The sequence below is a fragment of the Mobula hypostoma genome, chromosome 25, assembly GCF_963921235.1.
Source record: "Mobula hypostoma chromosome 25, sMobHyp1.1, whole genome shotgun sequence".
Taxonomy (NCBI): Eukaryota; Metazoa; Chordata; class Chondrichthyes; order Myliobatiformes; family Myliobatidae; genus Mobula; species Mobula hypostoma.
Genome location: NC_086121.1, coordinates 18697481 through 18721234, shown reverse-complemented (window position 1 = coordinate 18721234; position 23754 = coordinate 18697481). Strand labels below are relative to the sequence as shown.

Here is a 23754-nt window from a genome sequence, read left to right as displayed (position 1 = left end):
CAAGCAACACACATCAAAGTTGCTGGTGAACGCAGCAGGCCAGGCAGTATCTCTAGGAAGAGGTACAGTCAACATTTCAGGCCGAGACCCTTCATCAGTTAGTCCTGATGAAGGGTCTCGGCCTGAAACATCGACTATACCTCTTCCTAGAGATGCTGCCTGGCCTGCTGCGTTCACCAGCAACTTTGATGTGTGTCACTCTTCTACTGTCACTTCTGTCTCTTAGTGCCAAGCCTACTTGCCCGAGATCCCATTGGCCCTAATCTTTTGGATTAATTGAAAGTCTTATTGAAATCTACATAAACCATATCTACTGCACTACTTTCATCAAAACACTTTCTATTGCTTCCTCAAAAGATTGGTAAGGGTAGTGCTGGCCTTAAAGCCAAGCTAGATTTCTCTCATTAGCCCCCGCCTTTCCAAGTAATTATTTATCCTGTCCCATAACCACTGACGTTAGGCTCATGGGGGTATATTTGCCAGGCTTTTCCATTCTGCTCTTCTTGAAAAGAAGGACCATGTTTATGTCATCCTTTGGTAGCTCACTTCCGGCCAGCAAAGAGCCCCAGTGATCTCTTTCTTTGGCTCCCATTGTGGCCTCAGTTAAATCTCGTCTGGCCCTGGGGATTTATCCATCCTTACGCCTGTGAAGGCTCCAAGCACCTTCTGTTGATGGACCGAAATAGAATGAGGAGTGAACCATTCAACCCAGCACAGTTCCTCCTCCATTCAAAGGCCATGGGTAATTTTTACCCCAGTACTAGTACCGTATACCTTGATATCCTTAACATCAACAAGTCTGAGGTTAGCTGAATTGAATCTACTGAGTAACTGAGGCTCAATAGCTATGATAGAGAGAATTTAAAAGACTTGCTGCCCATTTGCTGAAGAGATTTCTCTGCATTCTCGGTCCTGAATGGCTGGCTTGTTACTTTGCAACTGTGACCCCTAATTTTAGACAACACATTGCAGGATCATCCCTGTGGAGCAGGACTTTTTAAAAAATATATATACAAAACATATTGAATGTGATGTGTCAAAATGTTTAATCTTTTCTCACTCCAGCAACTCTGCCACTTTTGAAAAATTTTGCAATTAATCTTATACTACTGAAAGTGATTCATAGCTGTCCATCTGCTGGGTGTAGGGGGTTGTGTTGTTAATATTATCAAATGGTGCCCCTTCCCCCAGGTGTGCTCAACAGGAAGTGAAGAGGTTGCTTTAGTCTGTTCCTAAACTGTACAGTACCTGACCTGGAAATACTTAATTCAACAATGCAGAGAAATTTGTTTTTAAATAATGTATTGAAATGGATCTGACTGACAACGCCAGCTTTCAACAAGGAACCCTAGCTCACAGCAAAACCAATTTTCACTGACACACGTGGCCTGAGATAAGTGCATTACAGCAAGGGATGGGAACAGGCTAACAGGCACTCGGTTCAACTAGATGTGATACTGCACCATGGATCATGACAGAATCCACATAATTTATACAGGGAGGGCTTGAGGGGGTGCCCTGGACTAAAATATCAGATATTTGGGGAGAAAACAATTCTTCCTCCTCCCTCTCATTTTGCCCTACAAACCTAGTATAATCATGGCCAATGAAAATACCCATAATGGACCAAGTGCAGACAAACTGAAGGTACAAAAAGATAACAACATACATCATTTAGACAAATTCTTAAAGTTGAAAGCACACAAAAAAACTACAACATTCTTTACAAATTTTATACATTGCTGATTCTGCAACAAAATAACAGTAAAAAAAAAAATCACATAAAGCCTTTTCTTCATTAATTTAACCAAGCCAGGAAAGACTCGGCAAATCCAGTTTTTATAATGACAAGGTTCAATCTTAAACACAAGTGACACAGTAAAAGGGTAAATTCATTTCAGAACCCATGCAATCTGTTTGAAGGGGGAGGAGATTAGTCCAACAGGTTTCCCCACACTGAGACTAGAGGAAATTGGACTTGTGCAATAGGCGTTACAGTAACTGGAACTGGTTTGACTTCCATATTGTAATTATATCTAAAATATACTACATGAGGGAACACCCTCACATGCTGAGGTACAGTAAAAGATTAAGCTGGCTTCACACTGAACTGAGGCATTTTGGTTACTGTACCTTTAGAGCAGAGTTTGAATCTCCTAATGGCCTAACTTGGATTATAACAGTCTAGGTGTTCTGTATTTACATTCATACCAGAGCACAAATAAATTGAGATTACAAGAGATCATCTTAACATAATGGCTCATGCATAGAATGTGTGAATATTCCTGCCCTGTGTAATCTTCACCCTTACGAACTCTGTGGTGCAAAGTAACCGAGACAGAACTGAACGCCTCAGTTTTCTTACGATTTAGTTGCAAGTTTTGTCATTAAGCACACTATCACTCAAACCCTTTACCCCAGTTTTCTAAGAGTTAAAATACCCTGACCAGATGAGTAGTTCCAACATTTCCTTTTTTTATTTAACCATGTTGGACACTTTTGCTGAAATTCACAGTGGACTCAAAGTCTCCTACTGAGTGCCCCCAGAGCACAAGGCAGACTCAAAGGTAGCCAAGGTGTTTCTTACTGCTCTTGATAGATCTGGAACCTGCCCCCATCCTAATTAATACCAAGGAGGTGTGTCTGTATGTGTCAGTGTGTGCAGCAACTTCCTCTGCCTGAAGTTCCAGCACTGTTGGCTCAGTCAAGTTCCAATCTACAGAAACACGTGAACATACTCAACATCTTGCATGATCCACAGAGTCCTGCACTCACAGACTGGGCCCCGTTTACAAGTGGAGAGCTGCTCACACATATCTTTGTAGCTCTGTATGCTCAGTCAATTGAGTAGTATGGGCTTGGTGAACTAACTTATTGGTTGAGCTTATATCAGAAAAGTGGTTGGAACTCTGAAAAACAAAGCTTTTTATTTAATTTTACTGTTTGACCTCAACTTGAGTGGGCCATATGCGCCTGTGGAGAGCAAGGCCAGGGCAACCTCCCCAACCCATCCCAGTGACTAGCCTCTGGCCAGGTGTACACTGGAGACAAGCTCCTGCATACTGACCCCCAGCGAACGCATTAGACGCAATGGGGAGCAGCAGCCAGAACAACATCAGCAATACTATTCAGCTCATCAGCTGACCTGTGATGGAACCTCTACTGAAGATACTGCAAGCAAACAAAACTGATTCCAAGCTTGATTTCAGTGGAAAGGGGTTGTCATCTTTGAAAGAACCGTAAGGCACAGAGATGATCCAATTGTTCCTACACTCCAGCCTGCCTGCCTACCCCCCGAAAGGCAGCATAAAACAAAGATCCCAAATACAAACATCTGCAAAGCAACAAACAAGGTGATAACAAGACAGGAATGTCCATCCTCTGCCACAGAATTTATGTCTCAGTCGATTGAGGAACTTCACTATCGAGCATTGGACTGCTATCCCTCAGATCTCTGACTAAACCCCAGGCTGAATCCAAAGTCCAAAAGACAAATTGGTGCAGCCGTTCAGTACTACACGCACCAGCAGCTCTTACAGCTGCCCAGCATGCAGCAAAGTAGATCAGTAACCTGATCAAAGTGATAAATATCTATGCACCGCTGGGCACAAAGCAAGTCCAACAACTCCAAGGCAACTATACGTAATGTACTTGTAGGGGACTTCCACCCACAGCAGCTTCCGAGCTTCCTGGTCCCTGGGGGAGACTCCAGCCAATCTGCAAACAAAGGCCAAGGCCAGTGATTTTATAACCTGCCGTGCGAAAAACACAATCACAATGCCAATGGTAAATCGGGCAACCATCCTGCCAAGGAGTTCAGGTGTGACCGAAGGCATCTCATAAGGTGGAGCTGATAAGGGCTCTGGGATAAGCCCCCACTGATAATTAATCCAAGTGGCCAAGGTAGCTCCTCCACCTGCACTGACTATATTAGTGGTGTCACCCCTTGCTGTGCTCCAATGGTCCAGCTCGGGATAGTTTATAGATAGCAGGAAGGACAGTGTCAGTGCTAGTACAGGAGCAAAGTGATTCTTCATTTGGAAAGTCTCAATGGCATCCCAGAAAGGGTACGAAACGGTTACCAGCACAGCAGTGATTGCAATTCCACAGAGCACATCCTGAAGAAAAGAAAGGACCATTAGTTGTAGCAAGCCATGGGAATAAATTTCAAATCAACTTCAATTTCTCACCAAGCTGCCATTTCAGGCCTGACCACTTACAGGATCTAAAACATCACCTGATAAGGATTGAACAAAAAGAATACTTAAGTATTGAGATTTAGCATGAACATTAATTGGGAGCATGGCAATCAGTCCTGAATGCAAAACATTATCTTACTTCTTACTTAACCTTCACCTCCTGAAAGTATTTGGCCCTAGTTGCAGAATGAATTGCAATGACACCCCACAGAGCTATATAAGATAATTGGCAGTTTATCTGACTGTAAAAGAAATCCTAACTTTAGCCCTCATACCATATTACCAGCACACACTCTCCAGGATGGAAGACGTTCCCGTGGAAAGCTCTACAATACCTAACCATTCATTAACAATCCAGACTCTGTAGAGAGATAGAGTCTTTTTTGTTGTTTGTCCTCCAGCTAAAGAAGTGTGGTTCTTGGATTGAGATAACAGCAGAAGCTTTTAGTGAATAGAGAACTTTGAAAGGAATGCTGCTTTTAGCTGTTAATACTTAGGGCTAGGCACTGTTTGGCAGTTTTGACTGGAGTAAGTCAACAAACCCGAGGGTGACTGCAATAATGGAGAGGGTGAATAGTCTGAAGTATGCAGTTGCTCCTGCAACCCCCAGGGTAGTGAGCAGGCTCACTGTTGGAAACCAATAAAACCACAGTCATTTTTTTCCAGAATAAAGATTGACTTTAGAAGTATGCCACCTGTTCTGTGAAACTTTGGTTACCATTTTTAAAACCCTTTGGGATTGTATAAAACGCTGGCAAGGCAGCACTTATTTACCATTCCCTAATGGCCCAGGGGCATTCGGGATTAACCTTGTATTGTGCGTCATGAGCCACAAATCTGTGCAATAGTGACAGGTCCCATTCCTGACAGTTTTACAAGAACCTGGCATCACAAATTGACCAATTGATTAAAATCATTTTATCACCGTGTGATTTGAACTCATGTCCAATGAGGTCCTGGTCTAATTCCATGACCATTAGGTTAACATAGTGAAACACTAGATCAATTGAATTAAGTGGGTGCTCTGGGTGGGATGGGGGTTCGACAATACAATGGGTTGGTAGGTAGGTGGGATTGGGATGGAAGGTAGATAAGAGGGGTAGAGTGGCAAGGTGGGGAATGCATGTACTTACATCTGTGGGATACAGTGGGAAGGCGAATAGAGGAAGAGTAGGGAGATGAGAATTAATAGGAGGTGAATGGGGAAGAGTAGGGATATGAGGATTAATGGGAGACAGTGGGAAAGTGGATAGGTTAGAGTAGGGATATGACGATTAATGGGAAACAGTGAGGTGAACAGGGAAGTGTAGGGAGATGAGAATTAATGGGAGACAGTGAGGTGAACGGGGAAGAGTAGGGATATGAGGATTAATGGGAGACAGTGAGGTGAATGGGGAAGTGTAGAGAGATGAGGATTAATGGGAGACAGTGAGGTGAACGGGGAAGAGTAGGGAGATGAGAATTAATGGGAGACAGTGAGGTGAACGGGGAAGAGTAGGGAGATGAGAATTAATGGGAGACAGTGAGGTGAATGGGGAAGAATAGGGATATGAGGATTAATGGGAGACAGTGAGGTGAACGGGGAAGAGTAGGGAGATGAGAATTAATGGAAGACAGTGAGGTGAATGGGGAAGAGTAGGGATATGAGGATTAATGGGAGACAGTGGGAAGGTGAATTGGGTAGAATTGGGAGATGAGGATTAATCAGAGTCAGTGAATGAATGGGTTAGAGTAGGGATATGAGGATTAATGGGAAACAGTGGGGAAGTGAATTGGGTAGAATTGGGAGATGAGGATTAATGGGAAACAGTGAATGAATGGGAAAGAGTAGTGAGATGAGGATTAATGCAAAAGTGGGTTAATAACAAAGTCAAAGCATGGGATTTGTTAAACTCATCTTTTATCAATAGTCTGAAGTAATTATTCTTTGAACTAGTGTTAAATTTCTGTGCTTCAGAACATAACCTTCCATTGCTTCTCAAAGATACAAATTTGCAAATACTTCAGTCACCTTTTATGCTAATTTATTCACTTTTTGTTATATTGTTGGCAATTAATTTTTGTTTTAAAACATCTGTTGAACCAAGGTCATAAAGCAAACCTTCTGCAACAGAATCCTTTGTGTATAAATTGCTGTGTTTGTCTTACCAAAACTGTATGCATTCCTGTGTAAATACGGCTGAGAGACACCAAGGTACAAATCGTTACCGCAAACAGCAAACCCAGCTCAAAGGGGAACGGGTACTGGAAAAGAGAGAGAGAGACACACACACAGATGCACTTAATGGGTTAGATACAGTGCAAGGTTCTGTCTGCACTGCCCCATCAAACAATCCAAGAGCAGGAACCACACTGATTAGACTCAGCACATATTTAATACCTATCGAATTCTATTTTTCTCTGAAGTCAGTGCTAACACAGGTGGGAGCATTTTCAGTATACTCTCTGAATCTAAGTAAATGCGATGAGATGGGGTTGCTTGAGATAAGTATAAATATAATCCTTGACATCCAAAACCATGAACCCACATTTCATTATACACTTTGGTACTGAACTTCAAATGTTCAGCTGTACATGTTCTAATTCTAGCTGTGCAGTGTGTCTCCCATAGTCCCCAGTCAATGTCACAGCTTAATCCTACTCCTTGCATCTTCTTGTGTAAAATAAAAATCTCAATACAGACACAGCTTTCTGCTTTGCAATGCCCCAAGGCTATCAAATCTATTTCATAAGCCCTGCACACAGTTCTTTGCAACGAACTGCGCTTGTGACCTTTGAACAAGAGAATGTATTGCAGCTAGAATGACTCAAATAAAATCCCCAGGCAATCTCAACCAAAAGACAAAACTGGAGCGAGGGTTCAATGAACTCTAATCCCAGAAAAATGTAGCCCAAATGAAGTCTGGAATAAAACCCAAACTATCTGATCATTTGTGGTGCAAGCTACTCTTTTAGTACTCGGACTGTCCACTTCTCCAAGAAATGAAACCCTGAGTGTACAGGATGACAGGTCTTGACAGAATCAACATTCAATGAAGGATCATTCCACAGATGCATCCTCAACTTGCTGTAAACTTGCTTTGCCTGTCAGCTTTAGGTTATGGATAGCACTTCAAGTCATGAATCAGAATATCATACTTTCAAAGTAAAGTCAGACTTGACCTTGCCAGAGCAGTATGAAGAAAATGCCACTCTAATGGAAAAGGTCTTCTTCAAGGGAAAAGCAGGAAGCAGTTCCTACTTTTTATGTCATTGTTTATCCCTGAACATTATTAAGATAGATTACCTGGTCATTTATCACGTTATTGTTTCTGTGTAAATTGGCTCCCACGTTTTTGACAATGCATGCATCTCCAAGCAGAAAGGGAGTGTCCGATAAAACCTCAGGAAGAGATTCTGTGACCAGAAACTAACCTGTACTGTGGGTTACTGGTTGATTGTTTTGTTAATCCTTTTTTTTGCCTCACTCTCGTCGTTTGAAACAAACTCGCATAGCAGAGTACCTAGGCTTGTGAGCTCAGTGTATGCGGATGCAGAAATGCAGAAATTCCTTTTCTGACACTCAGTAGTAACTGATTAACCAGATAGAGAGTCATTTTCACAGTAATTAGGTTTTACTGCGCTCAGGGATGACCTTGCCAGTAATTTTAAAGGCTTCTTGGCAGCTCCGAACAGGGAACACCTGGTTCCAGTTACCTTGCTTTTAAAACATGTTCTTCCTCATTTAGCTTCCTCTACTCTGGTCAACAGACAGTGAGAGGTTGGAACATAGCAATCTCTCCCTCAAACCGCCCATTGCCATGGTCCTTTGCCTGTGTTTATGAACAATGAAAACTTGAGAAGGGGGGTGAATGACGTGTGTGTGCGTGTGTTGCACACATCTGTGAACGTCTCTCTGGATGGATCTGTGGGATCCACCAAAACTTCCATTCACCCTGGTTGGGATTTATCAACAAGCAAAAGGAATGAAACCCAAATCAGACATTGGCATGGCAAGGGATGATAGCAAGGCAGAAAAGGGAAAGAAAAATCAAACAGGGCTAATCTTTTTTTTGTAGAAAAATTGATTTGTCATTCTGAGAACTAGCAATTAAGTAGAACAGATGCAAACATCTTGAAGTTCCCACTGAATTCTTAACATTGAAAGATTAAGGAAGAAAATAATTATGCCTTACCTTGTACCTGTTCATTGTGGCCAAGAGGAAGGTGAAGGGAATGGCAGTGGCCGCCATGGCATGAGTGGAAGGCATGCCATACTCCGCATCCACCCGCACCTCAAGCTTAATTACTGGAGGTGATGGGGGTCTCGGCCATCTTAAGACGTCTTTCGAAGCCTGCCCAATGTACATCACAACCTGGAGTATTGTGAAGGCAAGGAGAGAGACATTAATCCACTATAAACATTTCTTATCCTTGACCTTCTGCATTCCCAAGATGTCAGGACCCATCACAATCTGTGTGTCTGGAAGCTTTTTAATTACCTCTTCTAACTTCCAACCATAGCATTTGCTCCAAATGGGATATTTACACAGTCCTTTAGAGTGATGGCTTGACCCAACCTTAGTTTCATGATGAAAATTACTATCAAGCCCTTGGACTCACTGGGGGCTTTGATAAATTTAAATTTCTCACTTCAGCCTTTAGAGTCCAATTTAAATAAATAATGACAGCAATGCTCAAACGAGCCCTTCTTCCCGTTTTCCCTACCCAACCTGTTTCTTCCTGCTGTTCTACTCTGTAATGTGCCCTAGGAAAAGAACCCTGCTCATGTGGATGCATCATTAAACAACTCCCTGGCTGGGGTACAAGTGGGGTCAGCTAAACCTCCAGGAAATTAAGATTAACCTCCCAGCCACTACTTCAAGTAAAACTACAAAGAAATTATAATACATTCTTTAGATCTTTTTTCCAACGTATTAGTAATTAGGGAGGGAGGGAGAAGATGGCGGCGCGACAGCAGTGTGCACAGCCACTTCGGTGGTGAATATCTGTGATCTGTCAAGTAGGGGACCGTGCACAATTCTGATTTGATGGAGACGGACGTGAGTATGGAGGAAGATCTGGAAAACTTTTGAAATGCCCGCTTCACTGCTACTGCTACTGTGTGGTAACTGGAATCTCCAGAGCAGAAGGCCCTGATATCCTCGGCTTTGCGTGTTTCAGTGGCCGGGGTGAGGTCGAAGGCGCTCGGCAGAGGATGGCGCTTGGGAGGCTGTATCGGAGAGGCTGGTTGGAAGCTCGAAGCTTTCGGACAGATGGACTCAGTGTCAGCTGCTTCCAAGGCATCGGCAAGTTGACGGTGCCTGAAGGTTTATGGCAGGGAGTTTCTCCCTTTTGCCGCCTGCTATCGGGGACTCGGGGACTTTTGAGACTTTATTTACTGTGCCCATGGTTTGTTCTTCATCAAATTATGGTATTGCTTTGCACTGCTGTAACTATATGTTATAATTATGTGGTTCTGTCAGTGGTAGTCTTTGGTTTGTCCTGTTTTCTGTGATATCACTCCGGAGAAATATTGTATCATTTCTTAATGCATGTCTGCATTTCTAAATGACAATAAAAAGAGGACTGAGTGTTCTCATAATCTAAATCTAAATCTAATTAAGGCACTAGAGATAAAATTTTAATAGACAGCCAAGAATCATCCAATCAGGCAATGAGAAGTCCTCTTATTTTTCAGATGACTGTGGGAAGGTGGGTTGCTAATCAAACAAGCTCGCTATGCAAACTGTTCACCTGGAGCTGAGAGTACTGGGTGAAACCTTCAGGAATTCATTCGACCTAAGTTTGCAACCCAAGGAGAGGAACCAAAGAAAAAACAACTGAATACTATAGTGAAGCTGACAGAGTTGGGGATAAAAGAAATAGGTGTTGAGAATGTGGTTCCCTTTCATAATTATCTTATGACTTTCTATTGTTTAATGAACACCTTTGATCAAATGAATAAACTCTTCTTGAGCTTCCAGCCGGCGACAGGTATCAATCTTAACCGACAAATTCGGCCATCCTCATCAGCGATGATGCTTTAATCACCTTCGAAGGTAGTCACAACTTATTTTTTTCTTGCAAACCAGTAAGATGGCCACCTAGCACTCTGGGGTTCAGGTTTTCTGCACCGTACTCGTTCCAGCATTGAGACCGAATGTTATGATTGATCTGTCATTCTGATGGGGCTTCACCACCCTACTTTAAAGTTTCAGCCATGAGTTTATTAATCCCAGCATGTGAAAAAAAAATTGCTGTGGTCAGGCTGTAAATTTCCTTTTACTATCATAATCCCACTCTCATGTGTAACTTAATGTAATGTTCTGGAACTATCTTTTGCTTTCCCTAAACTCTTCATGTACCTTTTTAAAGTTACCTTATCCCCAAGCCCTAATCTTTTCCCAAGTCTGATATCTAAAGATCAGCCTTATGGTTCCTCCCTCTGCAACGTCTCCAGCTCTCTCCTGTTTACCTGTCACCCGATTTTGATATTATCTGCTCTAAAATGACTATTGAGAATATGAATGACAGAGATTTTCAAGCTATGAATAGTAAATGGTGACTTACCGGAGTATTTCTATATTTCACATTTCCAGCATCAGCAGTAGCAAATTGCAAGGTGAGATCTTAGGGGATATTGAATCAATATAAATGGACAAAAGCAAGATACTGGTGAAACATTGAGTGAACAGCAGAAGAGCCATGATTAGTCTTCCATTGTTCTTAGGGTTTGTGATTTGGATATTTGGAGTATTAGATCACTTCTTCCTTCTGACCATTCGACTTTCTGAAAGTTCTGCATTATATTCAACTTATTGATCTGAGTCACACATAACAACTTTTATAATAAAAACTGCTGGAAATACTGAGCAAGTTTGGCAACATCAGTGAAATCGGAAGCATTTAATAATTTGAGTCGGTGGCCTTTCAAAAGTGTTCATTAAAAAAAAATCACAGTATAAGAAATTAATTGAATGAGAAAATGAACAGCAGTATTTTGCTTTGTATTTTAACCTGGATATTTAATTTAACCTGAATGATTAACTGCTTCTTTGTGCTTTGAGGCTGGGACTTTTGTTTCCATTTTAGCTGATGGTGATGATGAGCCATTCACAAAACATCTTGGTAAACTAGTTCTGCACCAGATAAATTACCACATGATGGCGTAACTATGTAAGGCGAGCACCGACATAATCATCCAGAAAGCAGCTTTTGATCAGGAGGGAATAGTGGGTGGAGGCCTTCACTAAAAATCAACAGTCTTAGACTTTTGTAACACCTTCTCGTCCTTCCCCTAATGTCCCACCCCTGCTATCAATTGTCAGTTGGGATGTTTAGCAATGAATTACTGCCAGATGAGATTATTCTCTTCAAGTTATTCTATAATTGACAGGACATCCATTGGTAAGTTTTGGGTTCAGGTATTCGGATACCAGTTTAAACACTATAAACTCTTCAATCCAGAAATATGTGCTGGGTCTGACATCAGATGTTCATGCCCAAGTATCAGACACAACAACTAGCATTTGAGGAATAATCCTAAACAAAGGTGTCTTTGGGCCTGAATTGTTAAATGTTATTCAAATTAGGGAAATCCCCACATTTGTTCTCCAGTCTGAAGAGGTGATACAAGCCATTAAGTGAAGCTAAGGTATATGAGCATTTTGGGTCAAGCTCTTTATTGGCAAATATAGGCATAAACAGATCAATCTGATCTCTCTCTCTCTCTCTCTCTCTCTCACACACACACACACACACACACACACACACACACACACACACACACACAATAGCTACTTGAATGAGGTACCAGCAGGATATGATGATGTCAACATTTAATTGCAATACTGACTTAATAAAATATCCTAAGGAGTTTCACCATATTATAACAGTTTAAACAGGACCACACTGAATTTGACAGAGACCGGGAGAAGGAAAATAAATCAAGTTTGTATATTGCCATTGTTGTGTTAACCACCGTAAGGGATTGCATTTATCCCAGTGCTTTGTCATTTAAGCGCTTACCCTCCCATGTAACATTAACAAAAGAAGAAACTCACTGCCCAGACATTGATCACTCTCCGAGCAACATGTGGGTCAATATTCCAGTAGCAGAAGGGAAGGAAGGTGATGTAAAAAACCTCCTGGCCCAATGTGGCAGCAAACAGGAAGAGGTAGTAGAGGAAATAATTCTCAATCTTGTATTTCTTCAGAGGAATCTAGAGGAATCATACACACAACATGGTCATTGGGCTTTGAGGAGCAAGCCAGTAGATATTGCAGCAGTCGAGAGCTGAGATGGTGATAGACTGCTGAACTTTGTAAAACACAATGTACATCATGTCAATCCATCAGTAATACTAGAAGAATGGCCTGTTGGTATTTCTTGAGCATCAAACTAAGCTACTAAGTCAACATTCTGTGTTACAGGAGGGAAAAAAACTCTCCAGTACACTAAGGATTGCAGCCAGGATGCCTGTCGCCTCTTAACTGACCTCCAAGAATCTCACCCAGAGTTACTGGATAATGCCCTTGAAGGAATTACCATGAGCAGAACAAGGTTACCAATATAATGTAGTAATATGGCACTACCATAAAATTATATAGTAAAACACTGTCCCAACATTTTAATTTGACTTCCCACTATATAACAAATGTTTTCAATGTATTTTATATATTGGATGCTAAAGTAATTACAGCTTCATAAATTAATCAAAATGTAGTGTCCAGGTTTGGCCAGTCACGTTGACCCAGAAAGGTAGCATGAGTAGCTCGAAGGCAAGCGAAAGGGAAAAGTGTGGAGCAATAGTCTGAAAGTGTATATGGGCCAACAGCTGGAAAGGAAAAGTTACAAATGTATAAAGTAATTAGCAAGGATAAAGAAACAAGAAATGCATGAATAAAACAATTGATCAGAAGAACCAATCTGAATAAATGCTCATATATAAAACCACGTGCATGGAGAAACAGTGAAATGAATTAAAGGCACAACATTCAGCTTGAAGGTGTATGGCAACGTCACCAAAACTATAACAAACTGCAGGACATTCAGGACTTGGAACAAAATAAAACTAGGACGTCTACATGGAAATAAGTTCTCTAAATGATAGTAAAATATATCACTTCTGTCATATAAAGACTACAGGACAAAGGAGCAGATTTAGGCCATTTGGCCCATCAAATCTGCTCCATATTCAGTCATGGTTATGGTTTTTTTGTTTCCAACCCCATTCTTCTGCCTTCTCTCCATAACCCTTAAAGCCTTATCAAGTAAGAACTTAATAATCTCGGACTTAAATATACCCAATAAATTGGCCTCCATGGCCCTCTATGGCAACAGATTCCACAGATTCACTATCCTCTGGCTGAAGAGGTTCTTAGTTGTCACAGTTTTAAAGGGACATCTCTTAATTCTGAGACTGCTCTCAAATCCTAGACTCTTCCACTGATGAAAACATCCTGTCCAGGTTCGGTCTGTTCAGGCCTTTCAGTATTCAGTAGGCAAAGTGTTTGCTAAAGTGAGGTAACCCAAGTAAGGAAAGAGTTGGGCAACACACATCAAAGTTGCTGGTGAACGCAGCAGGCCAGGCAGCATCTCCAGGAAGAGGTACAGTCGATGTTTCGGGCTGAGACCCTTCATCAGGACTAACTGAAAGAACAGCTAGTAAGAGATTTGAAAGTGGGAGGGGGAGGGAGAGATCCAAAATGATAGAAGACAGGAGGGGGAGGGATGAAGCCAAGAGCTGGACAGGTGATTGGCAAAAGGGATATGAGAGGATCATGGGACAGGAGGCCCAGGAAGAAAGAAAAGGGAGAGGGGGGGAAACCCAGAGGATGGGCAAGGGGTATAGTGAGAGGGACAGAGGGAGAAAAAGGAGAGAGAGAGAAAGAATGTGCGTATGTAAATAAATAACGGATGGGGACGAGGGGGAGGTGGGGCATTAGCAGAAGTTAGAGGAGTCAGTGTTCATGCCATCCGGTTGGAGGCTACCCAGATGGAATATAAGGTGTTGTTCCTCCAACCTGAGTGTGGCTTCATCTTTACAGTAGAGGAGGCCGTGGATAGAGATATCAGAATGGGAATGGGACGTGGAATTAAAATGTGTGGCCACTGGGAGATCCTGCTTTCCCTGGCAAACAGAGCCTAGGTATTCAGCGAAATGATCTCCCAGTCTGCGTCGGGTCTCGCAAATATATAGAAGACCACATCAGGAGCACCGGACGCAGTAATATCACCCCAGCCGACTCACAGGTGAAGTGTCGCCTCACCTGGAAGGACTGTCTGGGGCCCTGAATGGTGGTAAGGGAGGCAGTGTAAGGGCATGTGTAGCAGTTGTTCCTCTTACAAGGATAAGTGCCAGGAGGGAGATCGGTGGGAAGGGATGGGGGGGATGAATGGACAAGGGAGTCGCGTAGGGAGCATCCTCTTATATCCCATTTTCCAATCAACTGTCCAGCTCTTGGCTCCATCCCTCCCCCTCCTGTCTCCTCCTATCATTTTGGATCTCCCCCTCCCCCTTTCAAATCTCTTACTAGCTCTTCTTTCAGTTAGTCCTGACGAAGGGTCTCGGCCCGAAACGTCGACTGTACCTCTTCTATAGATGCTGCCTGGCCTGCTGCGTTCACCAGCAACTTTGATGTGTGTTGCTTGAATTTCCAGCACCTGCAGAATTCCTCGTGTTTGCGTAAGGAAAGAGCGTGTAGAAGAAGTTAATGCACTGGTTTCCAGTGGAGCTTGTCCAGCTTACCTGCTCTAAACACCCAGGTTTGCAAGTATTAACATATAAATGCATGAATGAGTGGGCGCAACAGTATTTGGGAAATGTTATTGTCATATGGATTGAGATTGGCCCTTATTAGAAAGGAAAATGGAGGAAACATCTATAAAATTTGGTGGCTGATTGGCCATAATCACATTGAATAGTGGGACTGGTTTGAGCAACTAAATGGCCTGTTCACTTTCCAATAGTCATAGGAACAATACTATGAAGAACTCTTGTTTCCAGCAGTTTGGAGAATAGCAAACATAACACTTCTATTCGGAAAAAAAAAAGGAAGAACAGAGAATAATGAGAACTACAGGCCTGTTAGCCTAACATTAACTGTTGGGTAAACACTGGAATCCATAAGTAACAGGACATTTAGAAATACTGAATAACATTATTCTGGCTTTAGGAAAGAGAGAAAAAAAACCACATTTAACAAATGCATTTAAGTTCTTTGAGGAAGTAACTAGCAGGATATACAGTCACTGGATATAGAACATTTGGATTTCCAAAAAACATTCAATAAATTGCTGCAATAAAGGTTACTGCGCAACAGAAAGACTCATGGGATTAAAGCTGGCATATTACATTATTATAGACGATTGGCTAACCAACAGAAAACAAATGGCAAGGACAAACAGGTGATTTCTTTTCCGTTGTTAGGTTTTAACCAGTGGAGTGCCTCATGCTTGGGCCTCAGCTATTTTTGTTATGTATTAATAGTAGATGAAGCAGTATAGTGTAATGTATCCAGGCTTGCTAATAATACGAAGACAGTTAGCAAAGTAAGGTGTGGCAGCACTAGTGTCTACAAAGAGATTTAGACAATTAGGGTAAGTGATTACCATAAGCACAGAGAAGTACGAGGTTGTCCACAGAAAAGAAGTTATTTTAGTTACGTAATATCACTAAATGTTAATGTTCAGTGAACTTTAGAATTGCATGGACATGCAGTGAGTGATAAAGAGAAGCAGGATGTTGGGGACAGAATACAAAAATAAGGAAATCTCTCAGCAAATATACAGGTCTTTGGTGAAATCACAGCTGGCACACAATGTATATCAATTCATGAAGGACATATAGCCTTCCAGGTGCTGCAGTGGCGGTTCACTAAGTTGATACCTGGAATAAGAACAGTTTTCTGATCAGTGTTATTCACCAAATACATTGATATGTATTAGGAATTCTCTGTGGTGTGTTTGTTAGGGCATGACCATGTAACCAAAAAAGACCCCAACAACATTCAACAATTATAAAGAATAATATGTAATCTGGAGAGGATCACCAGAGACTACCATTGAACAAAAAAAAACGCAGACACAGGATGAGACGCCAGTACATCGTGGCTGCCATCTTAAATGAAAGGTTAAGCAGAATGTGCCAGTATTCTCTGGAGTTTAGAAGAATGAGAGGTGATCTCATTGAAACAAAATTCTGAAAGGAACTTAATAGGGTATATTATGTGAAGTCAGGGGAATTTAAACTTTGTCGGGGGGGGGGTTCATCAATCAAGGTTGAGACATTAAGTATATTCAAAACAGGATTGGATAGATTTTGGAATACAGTGGAAACAAGTGTTAGGAGAATCAGGGAGGAAATTGGATTCAAGTCCAAAGATCAAACCAGCCATAGTCTTATACAAAGGCACGGTATCCTTGAGGGGTCCTATGGCAAACTCTTGCTTCTATTTCTTGTACAACTTTACTAACCTTCCAATGGGATAATTTCTGTTTACATACAAGGAAAGACAGGGCCTCAGCTGTTCTTCTGCAGACACAGTATGCCACCCCAGGCAGTGCAGCCTTCATCTAGTAGTGCCTGAACTATATGACAAAGTCATTGAAATACCCATGACCTTCTAAATCAACACAATAGTTCAACTTTCTGAGCCATAGCTGCCACGGCCAGTAATCATCTTCAAAATACTTTATTCAGTCATCAAACTCTGAGCGGACATCAATCCAATAAGGAGAAACAGCATAGATGGATCCTGGTGCCAAGTATCACTTTAGGAACTTCTGCAAAATATTGGATAATTTAATGATCTCAACCAGATGTCGCTTTGCTGCTGCTTGTGGGGGGGGGGGAGCTGGGGGGGCTTTGGGGTTCTAACATTTAACTGTCATTCATTCTTTGGGGAACTCCTCTGTTTTCGTGGATGTTTGCGAAGAAAATGAATTTCAGGTTGTATATTGTATACATTTCTCTGAAATTAAATGCACCTATTGAAGTGTCAGCTCAGCTCAAGATTAGTCAACTGAAGGCACACACAATGATTCAGGAACAGCTTTTCCCCCTCTGCCATCCAATTTCTGAATGGACTTTGAAACCATGAACACTACCTCACTACTTACTTTTTATTTCTATTTTTGCACTAATTTAACTGTTATATATATATCTTTACTCTAATTCACAGATTTTTTTCTATTATGCATTGTGGTGTACTGCTGCTGCAAAGACAACAAATTTCACAACATATGCCAGTGATATTAAACCTAATTCTGAACTCACCTGCCTCTGCCCTGATCACAATACCTCAGTGCTATGCCTTTATACCAGTTAAAGGCCTATACAAGAGTTAGCACAACGAGCATATGTTTGAGTTTGAGAGAAGGAACCTGTTGCCATATTTAGCCTGGTGCATCACCTACCTCACCAACAGGGAAGGAATCAGCACTGAAAGTACTTGCTCATTTGTTGTTGAGTTTAACATAACCTGGAGCACCTGAGGTTCCTCTACCAACACAGCAAATTAAATTAACTTTCAAGAATTAATTCTGCAGTGTGAGCATAAATCCGAGAACAATGCGACTGTGACTCTGCATCTCACTGCGTTGCCCTCTCACCTCAGTCTCAGAAAATTGTAGATTCAAGTCCCATACTAGAGTCCCTCATCCATAATTCACAACAACCCTTTAGCACAGTACTGAGGTACTGCCACACTGTCAGATGTTAGGCTGAAGTTGCTTCCAGCCTCTCAGCTGAATGCAAAAGATTCCATTGTGCAGAGTTTGCGCTGAGTCCTAGACAACATTTATTCAGCAGCCAACATCACTAGAAAAAATTATCACAGGATAGTTCGTGACATTTTGCTGTGTACAAATTATCTGCTGAATTTACTATATTACAATAGCGACCACACTTCAACTTGGGGGCTGTCCCCAGCACATCCGTAGGTTGTGTTCATCTTAATACAAACAATGCATTCCACTGTATGTTTCAACGTACTGACATTTGATGAGTAAACGAATCTGAGGCTGAAATGTATTGATAAAACAGATTTCTACCTGAGCTGCTGATAACCTAATGCATAAATACAGACTCTTCAGTTCCACCTGGAGTTGGTGTCAATTAAAGCAATATCTCATTTCTGGGGCAGAGTTAGGCTCAAATTCAGTTGCGAATAGGCAATTACTCTGTATCAGGATAAATGGGAAGAGTGAAATATCTGTACTGAATGTCTCTCACCGCTCACTTTAGATCTCTGCAGAAGGAGTCTGCAGTTACACAAACAAATCTGTTACCAGCTCCCTGAAGTTCAACATGCAGTCTGCTAAATGAAGCTCAGCGTCCTTGCTGTAAAGTGTGGATTTTGTTGACTTTAGAAATCAAATAGTCTGTGGTCTACACATAAGGTGAAGAGCTGTCACTCAGATACATTGCCTGTCATTATAGACCAAGAGGTTTTAAACCTTTACATCCAAAAGGGAGAGGATAATCAGCATGCACTGACACAGGACAACTGGAATTGTGCTATATGTCAGAGACAGGACAAGCCTAAGGAGCTGAGTGATCACTTTCGAAGTGGATGGACAATATTTAATGATCTGATTGTAGAAACATTAAAAAGGAGCAGGTTAGGCCATTCAGGCTTCCACACCTGTTCCACAGTTCAACATTTTCATGCTGATTATTCACTCCACCTGCCTTCTCCCCATAAATGCTCCTGTGCACATAGCCTTTGTTGCTGCACAGCTGCAATTTTCTTTTATATAATGTTAACATAATTTTGAAATTATGCTAATATAATTTAGTAATCTTTGTTAACATAATTGTGAATACCCTGTAATTGTGTTAATAAATATAATCCATAATTTTTCAAAATAATAAACACACACAACCTTTACTTTGAAACATTTTTGAGCTTCAACACGTTTACATTGTCAGTGTTCAAGTTACAACGCTTTTACAAATTGTAACAACAAGCACAGAATGGAAGTCAGTAGCTCATTGTTAATAAACTGCTGGCCCACTGAACACCAACACCATCTAGTCAAAACATTTTACTTTTGCCATTGTGCCTGTGAGTTGTTTTGACTGCCTGGCATCATTTTCTTGTGTTGTGAGTTGCGGTTTGTGTTTGTTTGATGTGCACATTCCAAAAAAGAATATTTAATGTGCCACACAGTTTTCAGGCCATGTAAAAAAAATTCCTGCTCAGAGCAATAGTTGGCCCGCACAGCTGTGTAAAAAGAAAATTAGAGGGAACATTGTTACAAAAGCTGCAGAGGGTTGAAAATTTAGTCGGCTCCATCATGAGTACTAGCCTACAAAGTACCCAGGACACCTTCAAAGACCAGTGTCTCAGAAAGGCAGTGTCCATTATTAAGGACCTTCAGCACCCAGGACATGCCCTTTTCTCACTGTTACCATCAGGAAGGAGGTACAGAAGCCTGAAGGCACACACTCAGTGATTCAGGAACAGCTTCTTCCCCTCTGCCATCCGATTCCTAAATGGACATTGAACCCTTAGACACTACCTCACTTTTCTAATATATATTATTTCTGTTTTTGCACCATTTTTAATTTATTCAATACACATATACTGTAATTGATTTACTTGATTATTATTTTATTTTTCTTCTATATTATGTATTGCATTGAACAGCTGCTGCTAAGTTAACAAATTTTATGACACATGCAGGTGATAATAAACCTGATTCTGATTGTGAATATTACCTCCGTCCTCCTTGAATAAATTTAAAAGACTTGGACTCCACTACTTTTGAAGAATTCCACAATTTCACCATTCTGCGTGATGACAATTCTTTCAGATCCAAATGACATACCCTTTAGTCTGCAGCAGGGACTTTAGCCATCAGAACTTCCTCCCTAGATCGAGTTGTCTAACCTTGTTGGAGTTTTACAGGCTCCTCTGAGATCTCCTATCATTGCTCTAAACTCCACTGCACAGGTGGCCAACAAATTTTTTCACTTACGAGTTCAGATGTGCCATACAACTCTTGTACCCCCATTCAATTCTTGTAAAAATATGTTAATATAGAACTCGTGCGTGAAAAAAATTGATGCATGGAATGTAAAAGGTTGGCCACCCCTGCTCTAGTGAATATACGCCTAAGCAAATGACATAATTTGTAATTTATTGAGCAATATTCAGAAAGAGGAAATGTGAAAGATCCTCAAATTTCAGTGCAGTAAGCACCTTGACGTTCCTCATCACGAAATTAGATCAGATATAAAAGATGGGAAACCCTCACGCCCAAGATCAGAGACACGCAGCCACCCAGTTCACTGAACACAGCTGAGCTCCCCGAGTACAGGCACAGTTTGGAGTGACATAAACCAGGTCCCAATGTCAGTGTGGAGTCAGACTGTGTAGGGATGGGGGATGGTGTTCCCACCACGAGGCGGCAAACACCATTTAGAAAGTTCAGAAAAGCAAATAATTCCCGGGCCACATCAGCGTTCACGGAGCTGTGGCATGTTCCCAATTCTGCTATTCGAGGACAGTAGGCATTGTAGCTTCCCTCCACAGAAGCCCGCCCATTCCTCCCTTCCCAAAACCGCGGGTGCTGGGCCACCTGACACATATATAAGTGAGTTCAGCTGTCAAATGTGTCTTTGGGCGGCGGTGAGATCCGCCCACCGTCTCCGCCCTGTCAAGGTTACTATTTAACAGACTTTTTATGCGCTCCTAAGTCCCAGCTGGGTCCACTCCCGGAGTTGCAGGGACAGGGCGAATGCATTGGCATTGCACTCACCACAGTGCCGCTCAGCGCGCCGTTGCTTTCGGTTCTGCCCTGTTCCCTCCAGGAGCTGGCTGTGGAGACTCGTGCTGTCCGTTTGTCAGTCTCGGGGGAGCGTCGCTCCGCCGGCGCGGCTCCCGAAAGCGGACGGAGCCCGCAGCGCCACTGAAAGTCAGCCACCAGCTCCGGCCCTCGCAGCCGACTTAGCAGACGGTCCATGTACGCGGCCGCCGGGGGGGGGAACAAAGCGAGGGAACCAGGAGCCGCGGCCGCCCGCTGTTCACCTGCGCCGTCTTCCGCTCACCTGCGCGTCACGTGCCCAGCCCTCTGGCGCCCGCGATTGGTGCGCCGGGGGTGCGTGGGCGGGGCGGCAGCCCGTGATTGACAGCCAGGGCGAGGGCGCCGCAACTCCTGCGGTTTGAGAAGTCGACACTCAGGGTCAACGGCATTAGGGTCACTTTGAGAAACAAGGCCCGGGCAATCAACCAATAAATAAATAAATCAAATGCACGTTTCAGATTACTGTGAGGTGCCGCTATGATAAAGAGGGTTCAGCTAGGAACACATCATAATGCTTGGTTAATAGTTATACCCGTTGATGTGATAGCTTCTCTTCGCATACGACTTTATGGCATTAGTCCCTACAGTGTAATATCAAACAGTGTGACACCCATCCCTTATAATGTTTCGCCGTGGTGCGTAATGCTTTATAAGCTATGTTATTACTTGTAATTATACCTTACAGCGTTCCTCAGGATTTGGAGTGCTCCATTTAATAAATTTGATTGATACAGATTTAACAGTGGGCTTCTGAAGGAAATTAGATAAATAATTGAACGTGGAAATTTGCATGGATTGGGGTAAAGCAGTGCGACTGACTGGGTTGTATCTGTGAGAGCTGCGGAGTCTACGAAGCGATACTTTCTGGAAGAGAGAAGCAGCGATATAAACGGCAGAGTTTCAAAGGGAATATGGAACGGGGGGAGTGTATGCATAATATGTGCACTAATCTTTGAAAGTGGCAGGTCACATCCGGAGAATGGGTAGTAAGGGGTTCATGTGTCGATAACGCTGGATTTTTTTTCTGTTGAACCCTGTCAAGACCACAAGGGGATAACTTCACTCAACTTCACTTGCCCCATCGTTGAAATGTTCCCACAACCTATGGAGTCATTTTCAAGAACACTTCATCTCATGTTCTCGATATTTATTGCTATTTACTTATATTTGCATTTGAACAGTTTGTTGTCTTCTGCACTCTGGTTGAACGCCCAAGTCGGGTGGTCTGTCCTTGATCCTGTTATAGTTACTATTCTATAGATTTGCGTATAGAGTATGCACACAAGAAAATGATTCTGGTGATATATATGTACTTTGATAATAAAATTTGCTTCATTTCTGATCAACACACTTTAGAAAAGACAGATAAAGATTCACTTGATTGACTGCAGAGATGAAAGATTTCAGTGACAGGGTTTAAAAAGGGAGGGGGAAAACCCCATGGTTGTTCTCTTTGCAACGAGGAAGTTGACAGGAGATTGGATTCAAGGGTTCGGGTAGGATAGGATAAACTAACTTCCTGTTCAAGAAGCAGGGGAGACAGATGGACAAAAGCTATAGAGAATGAAGAAGAAATAGTTTTATACAAAGAGGGGTTGTAAACTGGAATTTGAGCCCTGACGTGGTCATTCTGTCAGAAACATCGAAGCAGGTGGTCATGGTAGAGCTGACCATTTCTTAGGAAGACTGGATTGAGGAGGCGTTTAAGCGTAAGAAAGCCAAATACCAGGAGTTGGTAGAGCAGTCCCAGAGACAGGGGCAGACAGCACTAGGCAGGCCTACAGAGGTGGGATATAGAGCTGGCTGCTCACTGTACAGAACCTACTCTCTCTTTGGCACTACGGGGGCTGCAAAGAGAAAAAAAAGCCATCAGGACCATCACAGAGGCTAATGAGCGAGCCTCCAGGTGGCTATGGATCAAGAGGTGTGACCCATGGACCAGTGCTGCTTTGACACAAGCTGGCGCCAGATCAACCTGGCTGGGTCACCTGGGTGAGAGGGTCTGATGTTGAAAGACCCAAAAACCCAATAACCCATGTTACATCATTCCCCATCCTCTGAGCCTCTGTCTAACCTCAGCTCCAATTCCTGCCGTGTCTTTGCAATCCCTCCTAACTTTCACACCAACCCCCCTCCAAAAAAAACACAGCAGTCACTCCTCAACAGAGGTCTTACCTATGTATTCCTGTGCCAACATCACAGCGAGCTCTGGACTCAACATGATATTGAACTCTTCTTCCACCATCTCAGCTCTGTCCTTACTACTTCAGCAATGAATCCTCATTGACCACCCCTTCTCCTATCCCCAGCACTTCAACTTGAAACTACCCTCCCCCCCACCGATCTTATACCCTCTCTGGCTCTTTTGATTTCCATATTGCATTGATCCAACTTGATTTCTCTAGTCCCATCACGACTTCATTCTCAACCGCTTCATAAACACAGCACTCCATCACTCATTCCATTCCTAATCTGGCACACTAGAGGTTTGCTGTACTAGTCTGATACACAGTCTGCTACTTTACAGAGGTTGGGAGACAGCTTTCTCACAACTCCCCATACCTCCCCCTGAACCATGACCCCACAAGTGAACACCAGCTCACCATCCACTGGGCCATTCCAGACCTCATCGCATCAGGAGATCTCTTCACAGCCCCCCGAACCCCATACTGCCAATTTCTCTCTCTTGCCTGAACTCCATAAACAGGTCTACCCTGGAGGCCCATTGTTTCTGCCTGCTCTTGCCCCACTAAACTC

The 23754-nt window shown here is 42.5% G+C and overlaps 1 protein-coding gene across 3 annotated transcripts; it reads right to left on the bottom strand.

Annotated features, from left to right (window-relative positions):
* Positions 1 to 300: 300 nt before the first annotated feature.
* Positions 301 to 21240, bottom strand: LOC134337668 (sphingosine-1-phosphate phosphatase 2-like). Of its 3 annotated transcripts, XM_063032858.1 has the most exons (5): positions 20953 to 21240; positions 12245 to 12403; positions 8375 to 8554; positions 6348 to 6443; positions 304 to 4118 (listed from the first exon to the last, which is right to left on the bottom strand). In XM_063032858.1, exons 1-5 carry the CDS (start codon positions 21154 to 21156, stop codon positions 3576 to 3578), a joined length of 1182 nt encoding a protein of 393 aa, XP_062888928.1. In that variant the 5' UTR covers positions 21157 to 21240; the 3' UTR covers positions 304 to 3575. The 3 variants fall into 3 exon arrangements, with proteins under 3 accessions (XP_062888931.1, XP_062888930.1, XP_062888928.1); XM_063032861.1 differs by lacking the exon at positions 12245 to 12403 and having other exon boundaries at positions 301 to 4118; XM_063032860.1 differs by lacking the exon at positions 6348 to 6443 and having other exon boundaries at positions 302 to 4118.
* Between the last annotated feature and the right edge of the window lie 2514 nt (positions 21241 to 23754).

Coding starts and splice junctions, on each gene's coding strand:
- LOC134337668 (XM_063032858.1), bottom strand. CDS start 21,156: ATGGACCGTCTGCTAAGTCGGCTGCGAGGGCCGGAGCTGGTGGCTGAC. Junction 12,404..20,952: donor GCGCGCTGAGCGGCACTGTG/GTGAGTGCAATG, acceptor TGATTCCTCTAG/ATTCCTCTGAAGAAATACAA. Junction 4,119..6,347: donor CAGGAATGCATACAGTTTTG/GTAAGACAAACA, acceptor TCTTTTCTTCAG/GATGTGCTCTGTGGAATTGC.